Genomic DNA, 25,606 nt, shown 5'->3' on the forward strand with positions numbered 1-25,606 from the left:
TTCCCATCGGAACTTTACTTCTGGAGGAGTTAGAATGGCGGGTTTGGTTTGGGTGGCCTTCCCGATCCTGCGGCACGACACGTGCCGTCCCCACAGTTTCCCATAGGAGCTGTCAGTACTGTCACTGCTGTCAGTAACTCATTCGTTTTGGCCTCGGGAGCGAGGAGGAAGGGCCAACCTCCTTCTACTCGCGCCCCAGACACTGAGAGGGTAGAGTACGTATGGGTGACCAGCACAACCCGCTCGAGTTGGTGAGAATTACCCATCCATGTCCCTCCCACTCTTCGCAGATAGGATAGAGAGAAGGGGGGGGGGGGTTGGTACTTCCGTTTGGATAGACCTACGATATGGTCGCTAGGTACCTTCTCTGGCCGTGACTTGTCAACACTAGCCACGGATATATCCAGGGTCTTGCTGGCGGTGGTGGGCCAGCCACTTCAGCGTCATGATCTGTTGGCTGGGATTAGGCCGGGCCGTGGGTGCAGCTGTCACGTGCTGGATGTGGTAGGTGTAGCCGAGTGGTTCATGGGTGGTCACTCGTTGGTGAGGGTGAATTGGGTTTTGGGGGTTTGATCCGTAATAGACGGGTTTGGTACTGCGGTGGATAGGGAGTGGGGGGTTGGATGGGAGAGTGAGGGGGCGGGGTTTTAGAGGTTGGTTTGATGGGGTTGAATGGGTGGCTCACCAAATATCACTCGGACCTATAGTTTTAGTGGTTATGATATCGTGATTGATTGAGAGCGCCCGGTTAGAGCGATAAAGGTAAAGTAATACATTTTATCTGGCTATCTTAGTTGGCCACATCCCGGCTAGACATGGCATACTCTCTATTTCGTATATTTGTATCCATTTGTTTATGTGGGATATGAAGATTATCCCTTAGGCCGTCAGGCCGAATCGCAATGTGTTACCGAACCTGATATGGTTAATGTTCTCTGATAAACGCTTTCAATGTTCACTCTCTCCTTGAGTATAATACCATACCCTAGCGAGCTCCACCTGTTCCACCAGAGACAGGGAGAGAATGAACAATAACTGCGTTCAACTGAGCACATTAACCATATCAGGTTCGGCAACACATTGCGATTCGGCCTGACGACCTAAGGGATACAATAGTTCGAATATTCTCACGAATTTCGGGTCAAGCCTGTTACTTTGAGGAGCTAATGGCTCTATTCATCGGGCCAATTAATTCTCTATCAAAGAAGCTACGAGACCCGTTGCGCGTAATAGTAGGAATCGCACCCAAGCCCGCATAGGGTCTTTCCTTTATTATATCGACGTTTTGGGATAGGCCAGTCTAATAAACAGTATTAGTCGGCTCCCGAAGAGGCTTAGCTGGCTAAAGTTTAATTTAATATCGCAAACAAAACTCTAAGCTAGCAAGATCATTACAGACAATGTTGCAATCATCCTAGGAATACGTTACTACTGGTGAGAAGTGAACATTCTGTAGGGGCGTAGGTTATAAACAACAAGCACGTCTTTAGAAGTCTTTAACACCGTTTCAAGACACATCTCACCGGTTCTCAAGGCCGAGGCCAAGCCAATCCTTGATTAGCCCCCACAAATCCCAACAGAGACTAGCCCTAACCCTGACATTGAGCCGCAGCCAAGATCGTTTAACGACACCTCACCTCACACCCATGCTCAGCGCAAACTCAAAATTCACAACACGCGTCCTTAGCTGCAAAAGACAGACAACCATATATATATGGAGTCCTTCAATATGTCAAACATCGACGTTCTTGATGCCTCAGGCCCAGGACCCTTCCCACCCCTCCAGAAGGCTATCGACCTGCGTCCTGAGCTGAGGACGCTGACCATTGCTCGTGGAGGCCGTGAAAACCCTGCCATGTTTGAGGGTTTCTTGATGGCTATGCGGCAGACAAAGCCTTTATACTACAGACTTGTTCAGTGCAACGTAGCAAAGGACGACGGCAACGAGATGTTCAAGGCGGGCAAATTTCCCGAGGCGAGGGCAAAGTATGTCGAGGCCGCAAAAAAGATTCTGGGTGAGGACTTTGTCTTCCCCGTCGAGGCCCGCAAGGTAAAGAGTGAGAAATACATGAAATTGGTGTGGCAGGAGATGATGGATGTGGTTGCGTGCTTTAATAATATGGCGCAGTGCTACATCAGGGAAGGAAACTCGGAACAGGTTGGTCAATCTCTTATCGTTTTCTTTTCCAAGGCTGGGTTTTATTTCCGTGATAGGCATGTCACGTGAGTTACATGCGAGGGGCGAAGGATGGTTAGGCCTTGGGCATGAGGCTAATAAGTAGTAATTGAATCTCAAATAGGCTCTGGAATGGCTTCAAGAAGTTGCCGTAATCTACATGAACCAATCCTTCGCACAGAAGACACCGCTATTCTGTAGCCCTCCCCACCCACACCCCAACTTTCCCTCGCCCAGCCTAACAACTACCCTAAATAATTTTATAAAAATTCTTCTATTAACGACCTCTTATTTTCTTGTGTTTTTGTGTTGTCAACAATTGCTAACGTGATGCCCACGACCTTTCTTTGTCCCTTCATCGCATTTATTCAGATTGGAAGAACACAAATCTCCTGATTGAGGAATACTATCTCAATCAGCAAAAATACCACCTCCGCCTTTCGCAGGTATTCCTCAAACTTCTAAACACCTCATGCGCGGTCCACCACTCCTGGGCCGTCGCCTCAATCTCCGGATCCATTGCAACGCCCCAGAAGCCTCCTCGCGTCACCAAGATGCTCGATGATGCGAACGTGATGAAATTTGCGCAGTACCGCCATCCTGATATTAATCTCCCCGACAGGCTCAAGGTTTCCTACCCCAATCTGCAGATCCGGGGGAAATGGGAGAGACTGGTGACAAAGAGTCGACCTCCAGCACCACGACTCGGAATGGCTACGTGGATTTGGAGGGGGAAGCTGTATGTTGCGGGCGGCCAAAGTGCAATGCAGGATCGTGTTAGGGATATGTGGTGCTTGAATCTTTCCACGAAGCCGGAGGAAAGGAAATGGCGTAGACTTGTTGATATCCCACACCATACCCAAGGAGGTCCACAGGAACACAGCACCGCTGGGATTGTGATGAAAGTGTGGGAAGATAAAGCTTGGCTTTTCTTTGGGTCTAAAACTGTTTGGGCGTTTGACTTGGTTGAAGAAACCTGGGAAAAGAAAACAACGGTTCTCAAGAAGAAAAAGAAATGGCCGTATGAGAAAAATGACTTGTCAGAGTATGCGATGGAGGTATATAAGGGCAAAATGTATGTTTTTGGCGGACAAGATGGTCGTATGCAATTAGGCTGCAACCTGTTTATGGCATTGGATCTCAAGGATTTAACATGGGAACTGATCTCCGGGACCTCCGAACCGGTCGCAACACACGACTCTCCAATGCTCAGAGTCCATCCTGAGGCCTGGGTCATTCCAAAGGAAAACAAGCTGTTTATCATGTACGGAAACGCAAACCGTATGGGGGAGAGCCTTGGCGGCCGAGAAGGAACCCATGGCGCCGAGTGTGACTATACATATGAGGATATCTGGGCGTTCAGCTTCAGCACCAAGACATGGACTCGCGAGAAAACTCGAGGAAACTACCCATGCCCACGAACTGAGTTTTCATGCGCATACAACCCAAGGCTCGATAGAACTGTTGTGTTTGGAGGATATTGTGGAACCACGAATACATATTTCCCAGATCGAGGTGTGAACTTCACATTTGCCTACTATGCGGACACATATATCTGGAACCCTGCAGACCGAAAGTGGAGCCAAGTCCTCACCCGCGGGTTCCCAACATACCGCGCGCAGGCCCGTTTGATTATTGATGAACAGAGCGGCAAATCGTATTTGTTTGGCGGCTACACTAACTCGGACTTTGTGCCGTCTAACCACGTTGTTTCCCGTGCTTTTAACGATCTGTGGGAGCTCAAGATTGACTTTGAGGATGGGCGAGGGGGGATTGTGGACCGAGTGTTGGAACTCGGTAAAGACGAGAAAAGGACCGCTGTGATGGGACCGTGGGGAACGTGTTTCTGTTGTGGCGCTGTGGGGCAGTGGAAGATGTGTGGTGGTAGCTGTGGTGGGGTTGTCCGGTATTGTTCGAATGATTGTGGGAGGGAGGCGTGGACAGAGCATAAGAAGATTCATCAGTGCAAGGTGAAAGAGGTTGTGCGAAAAAAGACCTAACCTTGAGGTGTAGGATTGAAGGACTCAAATTTGTGGAGATATCCTTGAGAGGAAGTATCGAACATTATAAGAGAGTGTAGTGAATTGTTTCAGTAGTTTTTGCGAATGAGTGAATAGAGCAAGGATCTCTTCTCTTGCTTGACCTATGGGTATCGCACTCAATTAACTCTTGGGTTGAGAACTTCACTGCTTTTAGTCAATAGGTTTTCTGATCAGATACACCGCCTGCGCAATTCTCGTTGTACTAGTCTATCCAGAGATCCGGTCTGTTCGAGAGGGTTGCTGCGGGCTGATCCATCCAGAAGACTGATGAATTCCATAAGAGTAGAGAAAGTACTAACAACGTCGCCATTGTGCATCGTTTGATAGATGTTACACTACTAACTATAGCAGTTGATTCCACAACTCCATGTATGCATCTTCAGCTTCCGAAAGCTTCCAAGGTAAGAACTTAATAGAAAGGTAGTGCTATCACCTGTCTTATAGGGACTGTGAAGCTGGATATTTCTCGCGTTGAAAATCAAAGAGTTAATCATAGATAATCACTCGCCAAATCCCTTGGCAAACCAGGGGTGTGAAATCGCCAAGGCTAGATATCTATACAACTGATAGTATAATTGGTTTACGATGATTTGGGTCTTGTACAGCTGCGCGGCTTATTTGCACAGCTTAATGATACATGTACTGACTGTGGTGGTAGTGTTAGGCGCTAGCGAAACTGCCGTTGGAGCGCAACATGTTATCACGATATCAATCGTCTGTAGTGCTAGCTTCGGAGTGGTATGTAGCTGTAGCAGCTAGATTAGCTGAGAGCGGTTCCTTGCTTGGTGTGACGTGAATTTAGTGAATTTAGTAGTCATGTGGTTCGCGGACACTTGCGGCGTCTGACTAGTGGTGCTACCGACGACTATATAAGCACATGTAGAGTGCAGTGCGCTATAAATGAACTTTTTTTGCCTCGCAGTACGTAGATTAAACATTCCTGCGTTATCTCGTTATATCCTTTCTCCTCTCCAGCTCTATATACAAGTATGCCAAAATCTAGAAAGGCTCCGCAGAAGAAGAAGTAGCCAAGACCGAGGGAAAAGAGAAAAAAAACCTATCAAGAAAAGACGAGGTAAAGGAAAATAAACCCAAAAGTAAAACCCAATACCATATAGAGAAAAAAATATTGATAGATAAAATTCTATCCAACACAAAATGGTACTCATTAAACTAGAAATTATTAAATTACGCCCACTTGCCCAAAACACCCATCAAGATCATTCCGCACAGCAAACTGGCCATGGCTACTGTAGTAAGGGCAACGCCTGCTCTCTTGAGGTAACCGTGGATCCAGTCACCAGCCCACATTTCGACAAAGCCAACCCACATCAAGATGCCGGCACTCAAAGAGTTCAAAGTACCGAGGGCAATGAGAGTGGCTTTGTCGGATCCGTTGAACTGCTGAAGAACACCGATACCAATGCCCATGCCAAGGGGAGTGATGCAGGCAAAAGCACCGGCCATAAGCAATTTCGACAGGCTGGAGACGCTGGTCAAGGCAGCAATCCGAGAGCCAAGAGCAAGACCTTCAAACATCTGGTGGAAGATGATGACAACTAAAAGTCTCCAGAAACCCGAATCGCCAGATACAACGGTTGTGATTCCGATCACTGTATTGCACTGAGTTAGTTATTGCTCCTGGTAGAAAGAAACTGGACTAAACATACAGATAGAGTGGAAGATAATTCCAGCCTCCATGACCCAGACACTGAGATTGTCGTCCGTGGGATCGATGCAGTGAACATGTCCGTGCCCTTGACCTTCTCCCGCATGAATTATTTCGGGATCTGATGAGTGATGCTTAATCTCGGATTCCTCCCTTAGAGACGAAGCCGCGGATTCTCTCTGCCCGCGCCTGTGCATAACGTAACGTCCACCAAAGTACTCGATCAAAAAAGTGAGAAATGCCCCAGCCATGGCGATGGCCATAACCGTACCCTCATATTCCAACTCTCCCATGCACTCGCTTGCGAATAATAGGTTCGCATGAGTAAGAAGATGCACGAAAGCAGTCGCGATAATCACACCAGTACCGAATTGCTTGATTATGGTGAAGCGGATTCCAGTGGTCGAAATACCCTTGGCTATCTTCCGAAGTATGATGGGCCCGAATACAGCGAAAGAGGAGGTGGCAAGAACAATGAAGAGTGAGCCAATGCGGATGTTAAGATTATATTCGCGGTCGGGTCGTTCACAGGTCGCTTCTTGCTGAGCCGCCGTACCGCCAGTGCAGTGTTCAACTCCAGCATGGAAATGGCAATTCTGAGCTTCCGCTTCCTCCTCATGACCATGACCCTCATGGCTCTCCTCATCTTCCTCCTCATGACCGTGTCCCTCGTGCTCATCATGTCCCTCTTCCGAGTGGGATTCTTCGTCCGAGTCGAGGGCATGAATAGCCACATCCTCACCGTTTTCATTCACACAGTAGCTAGGGTGCGTTAGTGAATTAATTGATATATGATAGATGGAATATGCCTTACAATTCACCATCATGATTGTGGCAGTCATTATACTCTGTAGAAAGGGATTCGCTGGAAGAAGTTTGGGTAGCCACAGCGATCTCTGTCCCGGAGGGAGCAGGTGTACAGTATCTATCAATTGATATCAATTAGTATTTTGTAATTAAATATATCACGGAGATGGATATAACTAACTGAACATTGTCGTGCATATGGCACCCAGTCAGAGCAGTAATTGCTACATCCACTGTCGAAGAAGCTGCTGACGATGTAACTGGAGCAGCTGTGATGGTGGCCGGAGAAGCGACAGATGACGTAGTGGGGGCGGCAGCAGTTGTGGAAGATGCCCTCGTGCTTACAGCAACAAACTGGCCATCGCTATTCTCGCAAAATCTAGTAGGAGGAAGGATTAGCATTGTTGGAGCAAGAAATCGTGGATATCAAAAGGAAGGGTTTAGCATACTGGACGTCTCCTTCAAAGCGACAGCTCTGCTGAGAAACAACAACTTGGGCCGAGGACAGCCCAAGCAATAGTAGAAGAGATAAACTGGTTTTGGGAATCGGAACCATTTTGAAGTAATTTTATCGGACCTGCGAGTCGATTAGCATATTATTCCCTTGTAATTGATGAATCAAAAGCTCACAATTGATGGTATCTCTTCTGTATGTGAATCTCTGATGGGGTAATGATGTACGGTTGGCTATTGTACCGAAGGAAGAGAAAACCCCGCAGCCAAAAAAAAAAAAGATTATTGAGCTAAAGGGAGGGGGTTCCTCAAAAAAACAACACAACAAATTAAACGGAATGGAGGTCGAGATCAGTTATTTCACGGCGTAGGAGGTGCAAGATATATGACGGAGAGAAGTGTGTGAGGACCTGGATGGTTCCTGGACAGGGCGGGAAACGGTCACGTAAAACTGCTACCTGCCATCCCAAGCATATGGACAGCAAGGTTCCTCTCGGCAGCCAAACTCTGCATCTTGGCAGCTGGGCAAGTTGTCACCGCTGGACCGTGGGTGGACGCTTTCTACAGCTTAGGGCTTTTAGGAACTTTTAAGAACTCCCAGGAGCGCCAACCGCACGGCGTTGGTTTGACATCTCCCGCCTTGGTAACATTGGATGGATTATAACCACCAAGGTGTCCATGCCAAGTAAAACCCTAGCCACTTCGATCCCCTCTAGCCGTTTTACGAAGTGGGGTGGAAATACATGCTTATCGCGGCGGTGGGATATATCTCACCCAGTAGGTGTTGTTCTGAGCTCTTTTCTTGAAGTCAAAAGAGCTGTGATACTCTACCCCTCCGTTTACACAGCAAGTAAAAAGCTCTGTCCTAGCAAAATCATCCCCCAAATATCATTGTCCTTTTGATATTGTAATCCAGGCCATTCCCCGTAAATGATGCATCATACAATTAAAGTATGTATAACCTGCTCAGTACGTAGCACATACGTGTCGGAGTCCGTATATTGGGAAGATACATGTATCTCCACAAAATTCTCCAGAACGATACTATAACTGAAATAAGAATCATAAGACAGAAAAATTTGGTTTCGGAATGTCTCATTTGCTTTTCTTCTTCATAAAAGTTGTAAGTATTGATATATATCATAGCTTTTTATGGCATACTGGTAGGCTGCAGTCTTCTCTCAAAGTATTTTGAGAATACTTTGATTTTTCTTCAATCTTGGAATCTGACATATGATAACCTACATATAATATCAATACACGGAAGAGACATGCAGAAGGTCATCAGATGTCCAGGTTCGCCTATAATATTGCACCTATCCATAGACATGGGCCGGGAATGTTGGAAAAATTCGATTTTACGAGACGAGCGTTTCCGTATTATAATATAAAAACGGAAATCTTACAGCTGACTGTAACCCTAACGAATCTCATACTAGACAAATCACTCCAAGGCCCTCTTCTCAGCTTGAGTTCTTTCCAATTATGGAGGCGATATGATAACTTTATCTCTGTGTATCGTTTCGTTTCCATGAGGGAATTGATCGTCATATATATATATTTTAAATGCATATACTCGTGACTTGGGCGCCCAACTTCTGTACGCCAAGATCTAGAAGCTGCACTGCCATGTGCAGTAATGATGTTGTATAACGGCGCGCGCGTGCACCATGGCCATGCTTTAGTAACACTGCAATAGTCGTTATATATACACAACAGTAGAAATAAAATATTACATATGTTGTACCTTCGGCCAGAGCCCACCAAAACAAATTCTAATAGGGAAGCAAAGCAGAAACGGGAAGGGTGCTGATTCGAAGAACAACTTTCCCTATGCTGCTTTAAGTTTCGGTTTTTCAGCCAAGCAGTTGGATTAGCCGGCTATGCACATTTGCCGCTAAGGTGCGGCAGATATCTGTAGTGAATTCTTTAAATTGCGAGAAGCTTCCTGCTTTACCCGTAAGACATTTTCGTCATTTTTGGTTCTCAAACGAGATAAATTAGACAAGATTGACCTTGGCTGATCATTCATGAACATTGAAGTAGTATTCCTCTAGTAACTCCGTAAGATAAAGACAAAGAAATCGAAAAAGACAAAAGAAAAAAGAAAGCAGCAAAGTATAGAAATCTTATAATGTAAAAACAATCCACCACCATACTGCTAGTAGTCAAACAAAAAAAAACCGTAAGCCAAGTTACAGGTCCACTCCAAACAGGTCATTGTCTTTCCCCAAAGACGTTAGATATGTTTGCAGTCATTACCCAACCATTCTAAAAAGAGACACAAGAGAGAAAAGAGAGAAAAAGAGAAAAGAGAGAAATATAGAAATAAATAAATAAAAAAACTCAGTCTATCCCGATCCCGATAAAAAATTGCATTCATTTAACCTAAGCTCCCAGCATCCGGCATGCCTTATTGATGCTTTCCGAGACAGCAGCCACCTATTACAATTAGTGTCGTTATGAAGAGGTATTAAAGAAGCGGAAGGGGCTTACATTATTCTGGTCAAATGGCTCAAAGTGGTTACCAGGGATATCAATAACTGGTATTTTGGCACCAACAAGAGATTCCCATCCCCCGGTTGCAAGAGTAACGTCACTCCTGTTCGATAGCCATTCATGCGGAGCACAATTCAGGCCTGCTGTAGAGAACCCTTCTCGACTCCTCAAAAGGACCATCTTGGGGTTGGGGCCAGAACTAGCAGGCCGGTAGTTAACAAGGTTCCGGGTATTGTTCTCAAATTGCGTTCTGATCAAAGACTCGATCTTTTGACGAGATGCATTGCCCCCCGAGGACCTCCTGGAAACCGCTGCGATAACCTCTGCCGGAAGTCCCTGATGGTTGACAGGGGGTGGAGAATCAATCAAGACTACACCAGTGACAGGCTTTCCAGACCTAAGAAGCTGACGGGCAGCTTCAAATGCGACAACTCCACCATAAGACCACCCTAGATGTAACGCGTTAGATATCACTTAATGAAAGGGGATGGGTTAGAGGCAACTTACCACCAAGAATATAAGGACCAGGACTTGTCTCTTGAATATCCTTAGCGTAGGCCGAGGCCATATCTGCAAGCCCACCAGACCATTGCTCCATCTCAAAGAAACGTGGGTTGTAGAATCCCCAGGTGTTTCGCTCGAGCGGGCTCAGACGTTGGTAGTAGTTACACATGCCGCTGCCGTCGTGAACAAGAAACAGGGGCGCACCCGAACCAGCTCTTGTCTGAAGAGAAACTGGATTGGAGGTCATTTGCAGCATTTTCTTCAGTTCGGTAGTGTCATCTTTGGCTGGCGATACGTCTTTTGGCGCTGGAGCGGAAGGGCGAGGCATAGATTTCGTAACCAAGGACTCGAAATCGTAAATTGTCTTGCACTCGTTCATGGTATCCGGCGAAATATCGATTCCAATGCTCTGCTTCAATGAATGAAGAACCTCAATAGAAGTCAAAGAATCCAGACCGAGCGACTCAAGATCAGTGTCAGGTTGCATGTCACTAGCGGAAACTCCAAGTATGGATTCCAGGAAACCCTTGATATCAAGAAGAGCCGGGCCCGACGGAGGACTGGGTGGTGGGGTATCAATGAGCGCAGGAGCTGCTTTAGGGGCCGGGGCTGGAGGAGGAGCAGAAGGAGGAGGTGCTGCGCTCTGAGCAGGCATGTGCTTGGAGATAGCGTCCTCGAGATCTTTGACAGTGTGGCAGGCGGCCAATTCAGAAGAATCAATGGTAATCTGACTGAAAGTGGCCTTCAACTTATCCGCAATCTCAAAAATCATGAGGGAATCAACCCCAAGAGCTTCCATCTCGGTACCGGACGTGACATTATCAAGGGAAACACCGCAAACCTCCGCAATAACCCTGGCAACCTGACCAACAACATCAACAGCTGGAGCCACGGCAACAGCCTGAGGGGCGGCCTGTGGCGCAACATGCTGGATGACAGGAGTAGAGATAGTCTTGGCTGCTTGAGGAGTTGGAGCCTTCTTTCCAAGAGTATGGGCAAGATGCTTCCTGAACTTCGCGAGATTGACCTTCTTGAATTGCATGCCCTTGAGTCCACCAATAATCTTTCCGGCTGAGTTCGCAGCGTAGGCATCAGCAATAAAAGTGCTTTCCTTGGCTAGGTAGACAACGCTGCAGAAGACACCAAAGGTATCATCGTAGTCGATCTCGTCGTAGAGAATCCTTGCTTGGCCAGTCTCGTTGCAGATACATGCTTCCTCAGCGGTGACAGAACTGTTCGCAATGAAGCCCGCAGCATGAAGTAGGGTGTCCATAAATACTGGGTTGACGACATGCTTTCCACTCTTGTACCCAGTCGGTATCTGGACGATGGCATAGCCCTCAGTACCAGTCTGATCGATTGTCATAGATTTGATGGTCTGGTAGGGCTTGGAGTATGATACAACTCGAGGAAAGATCGTCTCATACAACATGCGGGTATGAATTGTCTCCGGACCCTGGCGGCCATTCGAGGTGAAGATAGAGATCTTTGTACGCTCAAGCTTGAGGCCTCGGTGGTTAAACTTGTGCTCAATACTTGCCTTTGGAATCTGCTTTAGTTCACCGGCGCAATGAAGCTGAGATGAATTTGGGTTGTCAGTATAGGAAGATACAGTGAAGCTGCTATCTCCAGTGAGACTATCAAGCTTCAGGGTGACGCGGACAATCTTTTTGGAGCCATCTTCATAGACCAAAGGATGCGAATACTTGATCTTGCTCAAAGTGTGCAGGGCAGCTGTTGTAGAATGAACACCAAACGCCGCAGAAGACATGGCAAGCTCGTGATAAATAGAAGCCGGGCAAAGTGCTGCTCCACCAACTTGATGCCCCATGATAGAGGAGGCGAGTTGGGATATCGGAGTCTCAAAGATTCCATCGACACCATCACCTGGAAGCTGGACGCAAGAAGCAAGCATCGCGTATCCAGTTGCCATACCAGTCGACGGCTCAGGAGCGATATCCTTGACCTCAGTTGCCTTGTTGTGTTCCTTGTAGTCAACCCAAAATTCCTTATCCTCGAAGGGATACGATGGAATATCCACACATATTGCCAAAGAGCCAGCATATACCTCACGCCATTTCGCTGGGAACCCGGAGAGGAAAAGACCTGCAAGGGAGTCCGAGAGACTAACCCAAGGGTCCTTTGTCTTATGCATTGATGGAATAAACTCCGCATTACTGGCAGTGGATCCAAGAGTGGATCTAACCATGGGCAAAGAGATAGGATGGGGCCCAATCTCGATATACCGGACATTTCCTGAGAACTCTGGGAGAGATGTGATTTCCTGAATTTCCTCGGCAAAGTGGACAGTGTGACGCGCATGTTTTGCGAAGTACTCGGCGTTGATATCTGATGACCCAATGATCTTTCCAAGAACGTTGGATCCAGTAATGATCCGAGGGGCAGAGAATTTGACAGATCCAGCAAGCGCAGTGAGTGGTTCAAGGATGGGGTCCATGGCAGATGAGTGATAACCGTAAGGAACATCGAGTTTGATACACTTGGCAATGGAGTTGTCCTTGAGATGGGCGCGAAGAATGTCAACCTGCTGGAGATCACCGGCAACGACACAGTCTGCAGTGCTATTACGGCAAGCGATGGTCAAGTTGGAGAGATCTGGGCGAGACTTCAGGAGTTCCTCAATCTTTTCCGGAGGAGCGTTGACGGCCAACATCCCACTGGCAGATGGCTTGCAAAGATTGGCCATCATGCGTGCACGGTTGGCAACCATTTTAAGACCATCAGAGAAAGTAATAACCTCAGATATAGCAAGAGCAGCATATTCTCCGAGACTGTAGGGAGAGAGTTAGTAAATTTTATAATATTAGGATGTGAGAGTGATTACCTGTGACCCAAAACTGCATCAGGCTGAAGACCAAAAGAAATCCACAATTTAGCCAAAGCATATTCCAACACAAAGATAGTGCATTGGAAGGCCTCAACTCGTTGTTTAGGCGTCAAGTCCGGCTCAACTCCGTCAGCGGCTTCCATGATAGGTAGCACACCAACAAATCCAAGACCCACAAGGCTGGAATGGGCTTGAAGAACGATCTCACGGAATACCGGAGAGGTTTGCATCAAGCTTCTCCCCATACCAAGATACTGGCTACCTTGTCCAGAGAACACAAACACGGTCTTTGACTCCTCAGTTCTCGCTGGGATCTGCTTAGGAACTGCCTTTTCTAGCTCAGAGATAAGCGCATCAAAAGAGCTAGCAGTTACTGCAATGCGATGGGCGAATGGTTGACGGCGGGCAGTGGCAGTATAGCATACATCCTCAAGGCAGAGAGTATCTTTGTTCTCCCTAAGGTATTTGATGTACTTATGGCGTAGATTCTCGAGTGCCTTCTTATTTTTTGCAGTCAAGGCGAATAAGTGTGCGGCCCGGGTAAGCTCAGCAGGTTTCTCGATGAGCTCAGGAGCCTCTTCGAGAAGAAGAACACCATTAGATCCAGCAGCGCCAAAGTTGTTGAGTAATGCAAGACGACGAGCGCCCTCCCTGTGGGAAACCCACGGAAGATTACTGCGTGCAATTTCGACCCCGTCGGTTCCCAGAGGAGCGATCTTGGGGTTAAGTTTCTTGAGTGAGATTTGCTTGGGAATGGTCCTGTGCTTCAGCATGAGCAACAATTTTGAAAGACCGGCTGCCCCAGATGCGGCTTCACAATGGCCGATATTTGCCTTGACAGAGGTGATATGTAGGGGCTTATCAGGGGTTCTTGTCTGGGCAAAAGTTCCACGAAGGGAAGCAAGCTCGGCGGGGTCACCAGCTTGAGTACCCGTGCCGTGAGCCTCAATAACACTAATGTCCAAAGGATCAACACCAGTCTCCTTGAGAAGCCGTTTGAAAAGGACCTGTTGTGTAGCAGCGTGGGGATGAGTGATGGAGTGTGTTTCACCGGATTGGTTGACTTGCACACCACGGATAACACCAAGGATTTGGTCGTTCTCGGCAATAGCGTCAGAAAGTCGCTTGAGGACAAACATCCCGCAACCCTCGGAACGACAGTATCCATCCGCAGATTCATCAAACGCCTTACATTGCCCGGTAGGAGACAAGAAATGAGCACGATCAAGGCCAAGGTACATCTAGTAAATCACGCGTTAGGAGATTGTCATAAGTAATTTGCGGTTGGAATGACTTACATCAGGGCTGGTAATAACGTTCACACCACCAGCAACGGCAGCGTTACAGTCGCCAGCTTCAAGGGCACGACAAGCCTGGTAGATGGCAATCAAAGATGAAGAGCATGCTGTGTCTACAACAAGCGAGGGACCGCTGAGTTTCAATGCATAGGAAATACGTCCGCTTAAGAAAGCTTTGAGGTTACCGGTACTATAGTACACGTCAATGTCGTCCCTCAGGTTTTCGCTGTAGTCGCCCGTCGCGACGCCAACATAACAACCGAAGGACTCCCGAGCGAAAGTGTCGGTAGAGTCTGCAACATATCCTGCATTTTCAATGGCGGTGTACGCCGTTTGAAGGAGAACACGCTGTTGTGGATCGAGTGACTTTGCCTCACGAGGAGAAATGTTGAAGAAAGTATTGTCAAAAGCAGCAGGGTTTTTCAAGAAGTTGCCAAACTTGGTGCCCATTGATCTGACTGGTTTGGTACCGCTTGAAGTGTCGTAATAGTTCGACACGTCAAACCGGGAGAAAGGGATCTACAAGTGTCAGCAGGTCTAATCATAAAATATCACTCGCGTCGCAGAGACAAACCTCAGACACGGTGTTGAGTCCTTCTTCAAGGACTCTCCACAAACCGGAAACATCGGTTGCACCAGGCATATTAACACCCATACCAACAATTGCAATGCCATCTTCTGGCTTGAACCTCAGTGGCTTCTGGCTTGCAAATGTCGCTGCAGCATCCGAAGTGTGCGACAGGTCAATCAAGTTAATATTCTGGTGAGGAGGCCTCTGGGCCTGAAAAACCGATCCAGTTCCCGGACCAAAGTTGACAAAAGACGTCTGTGTGTCGTTTGCAACTCTAATAGCATTCGAAACCATTCCATCGACAGCTTTATCCCAGTTGACACATTCAATGAGGATCATATCCAACACAAGCTCAAGTAGAGATTTGCTAGAGGTAGCGGGCGAAAGCAGCTTGCCGTTAACTGTGGAACGTAGGGGGATCTTTGTTTCTGCCAGAGTGGGGAACTTGAGGTTACGTCGAATCAGATGCGATTGGACCCTTTCTTTGACAGGCTGCATGACACTCCCACCGTGGTACAGAGTGTGCACATTGGTAAATCTAGTGCTGAATTTCCCAGCAACTTCCTCAATCTGGAATCGAGCGAGAATATCGCCACGACCAGAGATAGAAACAACTTTCTCTGAAGAGACAGCAGTGAGGTGTAGAGGTCCAGTGGACTGATAGTTTCCATATTGCAATATGTGAGCAACGAGATCGAGCAGCAAAGACAAAAACACCTCCCAAGAAGACGCTTTAGGCGATGACGCCAGCGAGATGGAGTGCGACGAGGGAGAGGGAGGAGGTGGGGGCCGACTAACCGTTTTGTTGAAGGCGGCAATGCGTTCGAGTGCGACTTCTCGAGTCCAACCGAAAACCACTAAACCCCAGGACAGCAGTTCTTTCTCACCCTCCTGTCTTTCAGATATCCTGTATAGCTCTGTCTCATATCCAATCCACACCGCCAGCTTAAAGGCCTCGACGGTGTTAGAGAGAAAATCAACAGTAGTATGTGAGCTTGCGACAACTGCAGCAGCCAAGGATCCTGAACAGAATCCAGCAACTTCAGAGAATGAAGCTGCGGCAGTTTCAAGCGAAACACCGGGAGTAGTTTCAATGTATGAGAGATATCGAAGGAGTTGGAAAAGTGTCAAACTTGTACCTTGAATGATACATGAGGATTGATACTTTTCCTTTGGCTCAAGTAGACTTCCCGGACTGGGGAAATCTGCAAGGTCAATGCCAATAACTGCGCGCTCTTCATCAGTCAAGCTGGAGAGTTCGGCGGTAAACGCATGGTGGGCAGCCTTAAGCAGCAGGGATCCGGAGGCGGTAGAGGCATCTTTGGTAGCGACAGTTCGAGCCTTGGGCGAAAATATTGAGAGGGAACCTTGGCCTGCAAAAATTGGAATACTTGTGGTCTTCATCTTGAGGCTGTATGATTTCTTTGGGGGGAGAAAATCAGAATTTGCAATTGGGGGGGGTAGGGAAGATGATCGTGGATCAAGTGAAGTCGTAGGGACAGAAAGAACTTCCAAGATACTGGGGAATATCTTGTCTGTATGTGATGGGGATTTGAGGGTATCTGTTTCCGGAGAAGGTTGGTGTGAAGAAGGGGAGTAAGGAGGATCTCGGCTCAGAAGCCGATTGTCTGGAAGTATGATATTGGACGTCTCGTTATGTGGAAGACTCTAGAGGAGATATGGGGGTATCTCGTCTTAAAGAGTCAATTGATATGGAGGATACTTTAAGAGATATTTGGGGAATATCTATTTTTGCTGGAACTGTGAAGCTTGGAGATATGGGGAGTATCTCTTTAACTTTGAGGATGAGAATGGAGGTGATTTTTGGGTTGGGAACGAGAGTAGATATGAGGAAGAATGTCTCTGGGTGAGATGAAGAATTGAAAAGTAGTGCAGAAGGTCTGAAGTATCTATAGTAGGATGGTTCAATTCTTACCACATCGTCATTGTCACAGGCCTGTCTCTGAAGTTTGGGGACTTAGCAGGTGGACCGCCTGCCACAGCCTGACAGCCTCAAAGTTGCTCACAATCTGACAGCCCAAGAACCTGGAAGGCGAACAGGAATCTCTACTGGAGAGTTATTCCTGGCCACTACAAAGGCTTCAGACAGAGTTGCAGACACCCATTAAGGTTACTCCGAACTCGGTGCATATCGCCGAAGTCAGGAAACCACCACAACTTTTGGCCGCCGCCAGGGTCGAGTCCCAGATAATCTTCCAAGAACTTTGCTTCTTCTGGGGCACAGCTTAGCACTCGTCCAGTCTGACCAGAACGGCGACCATGAAGGATAGGTATCAACTAGATTAGGAAATAGAGAAACGAGAGATTTAGTTTTCTGGAGAATAATAGCGAAAGTTGACCCTGCCTTGCTTACAGGTAGTTTAACCCATCTGCATTTGCAATGAATTATGTTCATACTTCATCCAGGTCCGATTTGTTGTAGCGTCGATTCGCTGGGGGGCGGGCAGTGCGATATGTCTTGGCATGTACTCCGAGTAATCTGAACTGTATACACCACAAGCACTACGCACTAGAATCTCTACCACCCCTCAACTTTCCTTTGGTAAATCTTTAACCGAGTTCTATTCTCGGTTCGAATAGCCCCTTTGAAATTTCTGTGGTTTTCCCTTTTTCATCAAAGACTCAGCATAGCTTTTTTAATACAGATAGGGTGTTATCTCTGGCTAGATTCGAACCTCGCCTCCTTGGTTTTCGTATTTGAAGCTTAAGGGCCCTTACTGAATGTATCCGTCGAGTTTAATGATTCGACAAATTGTAATCTGACAGTGTTTAGTGATAGATAAATTTGGTCACATCTGAATCTTCCGCTGTACGGGAAAAGTACACGTTACACGTTCCGGCCCCACCGAAGTATATATTTTATAACTACACTAAAACTAAAGTGCAGCCGAAGCTGAAGGTATGATCAAGCAACTAGAACATATCCCATCCGCGGGTAATCCGCTGATGCAGAAACGATTGACAAGAACATTATCCATGTGCACCAAGGCGACCCCCAAAACCCGGCTTACAACATGATCCACACCCACTAATGATGTCGAAATCATCCCACTAGCATCGTAGAGCAAAAATCAAGTACGTGATTATTGCCCTAGGCTATTTTGATATTTAGCCTCTTGCCCCGTGATAAGCTTCTGTCTTCTCAGGGACCGAATGCACGATCACTCGATCCATATCTGCACCCTGGATGCGGTACTACATGTCGAAAGATTAGCGAAGATTGGAACACCTCATATGGCCATACGGAGGTCCCCTCTAACTTTACCATGTCCCCTGTGCTGGGATGCTTCATTACTCCATGCCACACCACACAATTGACACTACCATATAAAGAGTTTTCTAGAAGAAGCAATAGAGATACAGCTTTTGCTGCATGCTTGCCCCCCCCCCCCCCCCCTCTTCCTTCCTCTTCGTTCGCGTACTGTACCCTGGGTTGTATCCAGTCATTGACTATAGATGCGAACCATGATTGGTTGGCGCAAGGTAAACGATCCTTTCTCGGGCAAAGATATTATTATGATACCACTTGAAGGAACCAGCCGGGCTCATCGCCGGAAAAGGAAAAAGAAAGAAGGCTGCATGTGTATGTACATGATTGAAGATTCAATCGATGAAAAACAAGCTTGATACGAGAGGCAGTAAGCCTCATCAAATCATAGCCATTATTATCTTACCTGGCTGTGTATGTACCTATTTTTGACTAAATACGTGATAAAATTGAATACGGATGTATCCATTACCTCGGCAGGACAACAACCTATGAGTAACGCCCATTACTCCGGACGCAGACTCTGACCCGGATTCGAGGATGTAGGTAGGTACAATTGTAGGCACTCTACAATTGCAACCAAGGCCGATGGACTAGTGAAAAGTCCGACTTTACCTACAGGTACCAAGACTAATGGCATACACTCTCGTTGACCAAGAGAGTAGTAGCATTCAATCCTGTATAGCGACTGCAGGATCAAAGTACAAAAACACATTCACATTTACCTGGATCCTCTTATAATATTAGTAACCCGAACTGGTTAGTAATGGCTAGGGTGAAAGCGTGTACTCTACATGTACATGTACATATGCCGTTGGGAGTGTGTAAAGTTGGCGGATATATATATACCCAAGATCAGTCTCACTCATGTTATGTTAAGATCTTATACCACGTGCTTTATTCTGGTCCTAGCTGTGCCTTGGACATAAAAGCTCTACTTCAGTAGCTGAACTTGAATTCCTCCAGATCACCACGCTGGCATCCAACAATTCAAAAAACCGCAAGACAGAATTTCTGTTGCAAAAAACTTTTTATAAAAAACTCCAAATCTTGGTCAGAACTCTCAGAATTCGTATGACCAGTTTCTTAAAGAAGTTTTTCAAGCGAAACTCATCTACAACAATGTCTTTTCGCCGGCCAAATTTCGAGCTTCTTCACCCGCTAGCTGCCACCAAGAATGACAACATAAGAACCTTCCCTGAGCTGCTCGCCTTCAATGCTAAGCATAATGGATCCTCTCTCTTTTGTTTCCAAGGCGTCAAAGATTCTAGCGAGCCGCCAGTCCCAGTTACTTTCGCACAGTTGCAGAAGGCAGTCGACCGCTGCAAGGCATGGCTCACTTCTAACGTCGCCGGAATTGAACTTCCCAAGGTCGACGCAGATGGGAGGGTTACAAAATCCCCCGCAGTTGGGATACTGATGGGCAGTGATGTGGGGATTATTATCTACATGATGGCGCTTTTGGCGCTTGGCGTACCTGTGAGTGAAACATCTGCTAGGCGCAAAGTGCGGTGGTTTTGTCTAACATTATGTTAGGTTGTTCTTCTTTCAGCACGGCTTACACCAGTCGCGATTGCACATCTCTTGAAAGCCACATCGGCAGGAGCCGTACTGGTCTCAACCCGCTGCACACGTGCGGCAACCGATGCGCTGTCATCCTATGATGAAGGCGAAAAACCACCCGCAGTCTATGAACCCATCTCGTATGAACGTTATCTCGATGACTCCGATCCAATCGGATGGGCTTCACTGGAGGTACCCCCAACCTACAACGTCGTCGATGAGATGGATCGTAATGTAGTCATTATGCATTCCTCCGGCACCACCGGCTTGCCGAAACCAATTTATCACCCGCACAAATATCTTCTGGGATATGCAAACAATCATTTGTTTGGCCCTGAAGAAAAGGTGGACGGTGTCAGTTGCTCTACACTTCCACTCTTCCATGTGAGTTATCATATTGGTATTCGGGAAATAAAGTATATTTTCTAATTTTTATAGGGTTTTGGCCTTCTCGCAATATCACTCTCATTATCGATCGGCAAGCCCTTCTGCATCCCTGCAGCTTCTGTAATTCCAACAGCAACGTCTACTCTTGCCCTGATACGCAGCTGTAATGCCCGTTCCCTTATGTCTGTTCCCTCGATTCTTGAGGATATTGAGAAGCTACCCAACAACGAAGGTCTGGATGTCCTTAAACAATTAGATTATGTGGTTGTTGGTGGAGGACCGATCAAGTCCGGTAATGCAGAGGCACTTGTTGCGGCAGGTGTAAAGCTTCTGAATCATATGGGGTGCACCGAAATCGGTGCAATTGCTCCTATATTCATTCCCGGTCCAGACTACGACTGGCATTATATCCAGCTCCGTAAAGACATCGGTCTGCGGGTAGAACCGGCTGAAGATGGCCTCTTCAAGCTCATAGGTTACCCGTTCGGATGGGGTGTTGAGTTTCCAGTATCGGACTTGCTTCAATGCAACCCCCTCCAACCGGAAACACAGTTCAGGGTTCTTGGTCGTGCAGATGACCTGCTTATTCTTGCAACTGGAGAGAAGATCCTCCCAAGGATGATGGAATCGACTGTTTCAAATGATAGCAAGGTGAAGGATGCAATCGCTTTTGGAGATGGGAGATTCAACATCGGATTGATCGTTGAGACCAATATCGAAATTGACCCAACAGATGAAGCTCAAGTCAAATCATACATTGACTCCATCTGGCCTTCTGTCGAGGCCGGAAATGAGTTCACCGATGCACATGGCAAGATCACCTCCAAGAGCATGATAGTTGTGACAGCTCCGTCTTACAAACCACTTGCTCGAACCGACAAGGGCAGTTTGATCCGGAAGACCATTGTGAAAGACTTCACAGACGAGATCGAGGAAGCGTACAAAAAGTCCGAGCACGAGGGGATTGAAGCTATGCCTCCTGCAGGGCAGACCGAGGATATTAGAACCTGGTTGAGAAACATGGTGGAAAGAGGCTTGAATCTCGGGGATGACGACGAATGGACCGACCAAGACGACTTCTTTGAACTCGGCATGGACTCTCTCCAAGCAACAGTTCTTAGGCGCAAAATAGTCGCGGGAATGAACAAGTCTGGAGGTGATGGGGGCAGCCTCCAACCAGATCTAATTTTCACCTATCCGACTATTGAAAAGATGGTTGGTATTCTGGCCGGGAAAGCTGTCGTGGCGGGTGACCGAGAGGACCGTGTGAAAAACATGGCGCAAAAATACATCAACATTGTTAACTCGCTCGACTCAAACTCTGGTGCAGTTGTCCTCATTACAGGATCTACTGGTAGTCTTGGTGCCTTCCTTCTAGCTCAGCTTTCGGGCCTTCCTAATGTTTCAAAGGTAATTTGCCTCAACCGCCGCACCGGTGCTGCAATCCGCGATTTCAACCTACGACAAAAGAAAGCCCTCGAAAGAGGTGGTATTGAGATTCCAAAATCCCATTGGGAGAAGATAACTGTTCATGAAGTCGATCTTAAGTCCGCACAGTTTGGCCTTTCTTCTGCAGATTACAACTCTCTAAAGAGCGTTACACACATTATTCATAATGCATGGCCGATGGATTTCAATCGCTCCCTCGAGTCCTTCGAACCCCATTTCCAAGGAACTAAGAACATCATCGAGCTTGCACTTGCGGCAAACACACTGAATACGGAAAACGTTCCACGAATTCTTTTCACATCCTCTGTGGCTGTTGTGGGACGATATCCTTCTCTCAACGGAACACCTCTGATTCCCGAAATTTCTATGCCCGACCCAAATGTAACAGACCATTTCGGTTATCCCGAAGCAAAATGGGTGTGCGAACAGATGCTGGAGGAAGCAGGCCGTACCTATGCCGGACGAGTCGAGACCATAATCACCCGTGTTGGCCAGCTTACAGGATCGGAGAGCAGCGGTGCTTGGAGTCCCAAGGAGCATTTCCCATCAATTCTCAAATCTTCACAGACAATTGGTAGCCTTCCAGCTGTCCAAGGTGTAAGTTTAATCCACTCCTTCACTTCCACACTTACTGTACATTATTTGGATCAGCACTAACGCATATATGAAACAGACACTGTCTTGGATCCCAGTAGACCGGGCAGCTAAAGTTGTTATCGAGCTCCTTCTTCAGCCCACCAAGCCTGCCCCTGTTTATCACCTTGAGAATCCCATGCGTCAACCTTGGATGGACATCCTGACTTTGCTTTCTCGAGCCCTCGATCTCAAATCCTCGGAGGAGGGCAAGCCTGCAGTGATCCCCTTCGATCAATGGCTTGACAAGGTCCGCTCAATCGACGACTATGAGAAAAATCCTGCTGGCAATGTTGTGAAATTCTTAGAAGAGGAATTTACATCAATGGCCAGTGGAGCAGTAATTTTGGATACCCAAAAGTCGCGAGGTGCATCGGATACCTTGGCAAATTCAGGTGGCATTGAAAAGAAGCATATCGACTTGTACGTCAACTATTGGAGAAGTATCGGTCATTTGGGGTAGATTTGAGACTTGTTTTGGGGCCCGGGTAAGAGTAGGAAAAGCATCGACTGACATTCCTTTTTCTTTTTCTTTGTAATTAAAGACTATCTTTTGATCATTTCCCTAGATTCAGCTCGTCAGTTTAGAATCGATTTTACTTCAACCTGATTTACCCGTATGATCACAAAGTGCAACTATTGTTAGACATGATTTTCGGCGGTTCTGGGACCTAAGTAATATGTTCCCTGACTTACTTTCTACTTTTAGGTATTGGAATTTCAATTCCTATTCTGGAAAATAATTCCGGAATATGACTGATCTTTCGGATAACCATATGGTTGGATTGATGAGATAGTTGAGATGCTGTAAGACAATAGTTGGAGCACACAGAATATCATTGGTTTCTCGGTATCGCTATCAACGGATCTCATCCATGATTAGATCTGTGAAAACGCGAACACAAGATACCCCGGTCCAAGTATTAGCATGTGAAGGCAAGCCCGGAGCAATGATAGCACGCCATGGGCGCACCATTCAGAGAAATCACAAAATGATCCCAGCCGATTGGGATTGGTTATGCACCCGCTCTTTGCACCCGCTCTTCTGGATCCCGAGTCCAAGTGACTCTAAGGCACCCCGCAATCTATGTAGGTCAACGATATGTCTGACCCAAGGTTGCAAAGTAGAGGTAGAGTAGGTACATGGGGCTGGATCTACCCCCGAGCCACTCACTACCATGATGCTGGTGACGCGAGCTGAAACGATGGTTCAGCAGGCTCGGGCCACAAGCAGGGACTGATTAGTAAATTAGAAGTATTCATGTACGTATATGTATGTACCTACATGGTAGGATACGAGCGTTCCAGCACACAAGGAGTGTCCCAAGGCCTCCTTAGAAGCGGAGCCCAATGCCTTGGATCGTAAGCGTAGGTACATTACATACCTTAGGTGAGCTCTAAGCAAAGAATGTCGAGGTTACAGGGACGAATAACACTTTCTTGGAGGTGGGTAAGCTTTGTCTTGGCGCCCGGATCAACCTAAATTCCCCTTTTGGGACCATCCCCGATTTGGAATCCAATGGGGGGGTAAGCCATTCGTCCGGAACTTATTTTTTCCTGCCCTATCGTGTGGAAAATACATGTCCTCTGCGCTTTTGCCTCGCCTCCTCCAAACTCTAAAAAGAAATAAAAAATAAGAAAAAAGTAAAAAGACCCAGAGGAGCTCTTGTTCCACGGAGCATCCGAGGGAATTCTACCTGGCAACACCTCAGGTATCTTACGGTACAGGCCACATCAAATCCACCAGAACCGTGCAGCTGCAGCTAGCTGCAGCAATGTACATGATCCGTGTTGCCGTTTTTTGCTGCCCACTTGAAGTATTCCTTGACGTAGAGAATACCTAATAATAAATGCACCTGTCCAGTACTGCATATGGCGCGCCAGTGCGCTTCTTGCCTTTTTCTGTGTATCTGGGACCGAGTTTTTTTTCATGAATGAATCGTGGAAACAAGTCATGATTAACGTATCTAATCCGTCAATTTATCAAAAAGAAATCTAGCCTTCACCGCGGTTCTCGGTGCCGGTGCCACTGATATACAGATTCGGATCATCCTGTGCTTGTGTGCGGGGGTCACCAATTACGGCCTATTTACATCAGGTCCAATCCATGACGGATTGCTATTTCCAATTGGCGTAAACATTCATGAGGCTCAATGTATGCATGTAAGCACTGGATTAGTCTCTATTCAGCTCGTATTTTGCACCTTTATGAAGTTTCTGAATAAAGATCTGCGGCATTGGCTGCCCCCTTGTGAGTATCGTAAAGTGGTGTGTTGTAAACAAGTGCTCAGAAAACCAGTTTCAAAACTTGTTATCGAGGATACTGCATAGATTATCACTCGAATATGGTTTTCTCGATTTGCGCACAAACTTCGCCTTGCATGTATGTACGTGTATGCAGAATATCAGAATATCATCAAATAAAAGGTAAAAATCAATTTGCTCTTAAGCGAACTGAACTTTGGGGTGAACAAGCTCAATCTGGCTCCAATCAGATGGATCCGATCGATTATTTCCCTTGGTAGTAAACTCGACTGGCGGTAGCCTAGTTTGGAAACCATATTGCTTATCTTGAGAAGATACGGTGCAATGATCGGGAGTGTTGTAACTTGGCGGATTCCCCATAGAGGCATTATCCGTCGCACAAGCTCATGAAATATCACTCGAAATCCGAATCACGTGCGCTTTTTCTTGGTGTATCTACCTAACCCCTCGTGTCCCCATCGATCATTGATCCTCCAAGTATGCGGTACCAGACTACATGTATTCTCATCCAAGCAGCAGCTACTGGAGGAAATGCAGCAATAAGTAGTGCGCAATCAAGGAAAGATACTTATTGCAGTTCAAGGCTCGTTTTCTTGGCTGAAAATCCTTCAACTGTAGATCCTTTTTGATAGAATTTCTTTTGTTTGGTGTGCCACTTACGAAGGCTAAAAAACTCTATTTCAAAAAGCACTTGTACCTGGGACCGACTTTTATTCAAAACGAAGTATATGGAGGCCGTTGTAACGCTAAAGTCCACTGTACCTTTAACCCTGCTAGTGAAGTTTGCGTTTCAAAAAGTTTCGCTAACGGAAGTTTCGTGTCACCAATAGCCTAAATACACATTTAAGCGATATCCATGAGTCACTGGAAATAAATGGATCTCATCTGATGTCATTTATGAGCTCGGGTCTGTAATTGGTGCGAGTTCTGTTCGAGCTTTAAGCGAGTGATAGCCTGTGATTCTCAAAAGCGCCTTCCTCTGCCCTTATGGACATCATCTCCAATTTTACCAATAGTACCGTTCCATAATAGTAATGCATTAGTGCTAAGCGGAGGTGCAAATTTGGGATCTTCAAATGTTTGGTTACTAATCTACTCCACTGGTAGGAGAATTTTATCCAATGTGAGATCATGTTATCGGAACAAGGGCTGT

At 46.7% G+C, this 25,606-nt stretch overlaps 4 protein-coding genes across 4 annotated transcripts; 2 read left to right on the forward strand and 2 right to left on the reverse strand.

Annotated features, from left to right (window-relative positions):
• Nucleotides 1–1,729: 1,729 nt before the first annotated feature.
• Nucleotides 1,730–4,176, forward strand: H6S33_002265 (uncharacterized protein; the record flags this gene model as incomplete). The annotated part of the gene is made up of 3 exons (XM_044833634.1): nucleotides 1,730–2,158; nucleotides 2,301–2,373; nucleotides 2,549–4,176. The coding sequence occupies 3 exons, from the start codon at nucleotides 1,730–1,732 to the stop codon at nucleotides 4,174–4,176; spliced, it is 2,130 nt and encodes a 709-aa protein (XP_044693408.1).
• A 1,230-nt stretch (nucleotides 4,177–5,406) lies between these two features.
• Nucleotides 5,407–7,250, reverse strand: H6S33_002266 (uncharacterized protein; the record flags this gene model as incomplete). The annotated part of the gene is made up of 5 exons (XM_044833635.1): nucleotides 5,407–5,831; nucleotides 5,889–6,649; nucleotides 6,702–6,812; nucleotides 6,876–7,073; nucleotides 7,144–7,250. 5 exons carry the CDS (start codon nucleotides 7,248–7,250, stop codon nucleotides 5,407–5,409), a joined length of 1,602 nt encoding a protein of 533 aa, XP_044693409.1.
• Nucleotides 7,251–9,535: 2,285 nt separating this feature from the next.
• Nucleotides 9,536–16,271, reverse strand: H6S33_002267 (uncharacterized protein; the record flags this gene model as incomplete). Its single annotated transcript, XM_044833636.1, has 7 exons — nucleotides 9,536–9,589; nucleotides 9,644–10,095; nucleotides 10,154–12,942; nucleotides 12,996–14,239; nucleotides 14,297–14,815; nucleotides 14,871–15,524; nucleotides 15,666–16,271. 7 exons carry the CDS (start codon nucleotides 16,269–16,271, stop codon nucleotides 9,536–9,538), a joined length of 6,318 nt encoding a protein of 2,105 aa, XP_044693410.1.
• Nucleotides 16,272–19,278: 3,007 nt separating this feature from the next.
• Nucleotides 19,279–22,651, forward strand: H6S33_002268 (uncharacterized protein; the record flags this gene model as incomplete). The annotated part of the gene is made up of 4 exons (XM_044833637.1): nucleotides 19,279–19,635; nucleotides 19,693–20,103; nucleotides 20,158–22,152; nucleotides 22,229–22,651. The coding sequence occupies 4 exons, from the start codon at nucleotides 19,279–19,281 to the stop codon at nucleotides 22,649–22,651; spliced, it is 3,186 nt and encodes a 1,061-aa protein (XP_044693411.1).
• Between the last annotated feature and the right edge of the window lie 2,955 nt (nucleotides 22,652–25,606).

The sequence above is a fragment of the Morchella sextelata genome, assembly GCF_020137385.1.
Source record: "Morchella sextelata strain SCLS chromosome Unknown scls_12, whole genome shotgun sequence".
In the NCBI taxonomy this organism is placed as follows: Eukaryota; Fungi; Ascomycota; class Pezizomycetes; order Pezizales; family Morchellaceae; genus Morchella; species Morchella sextelata.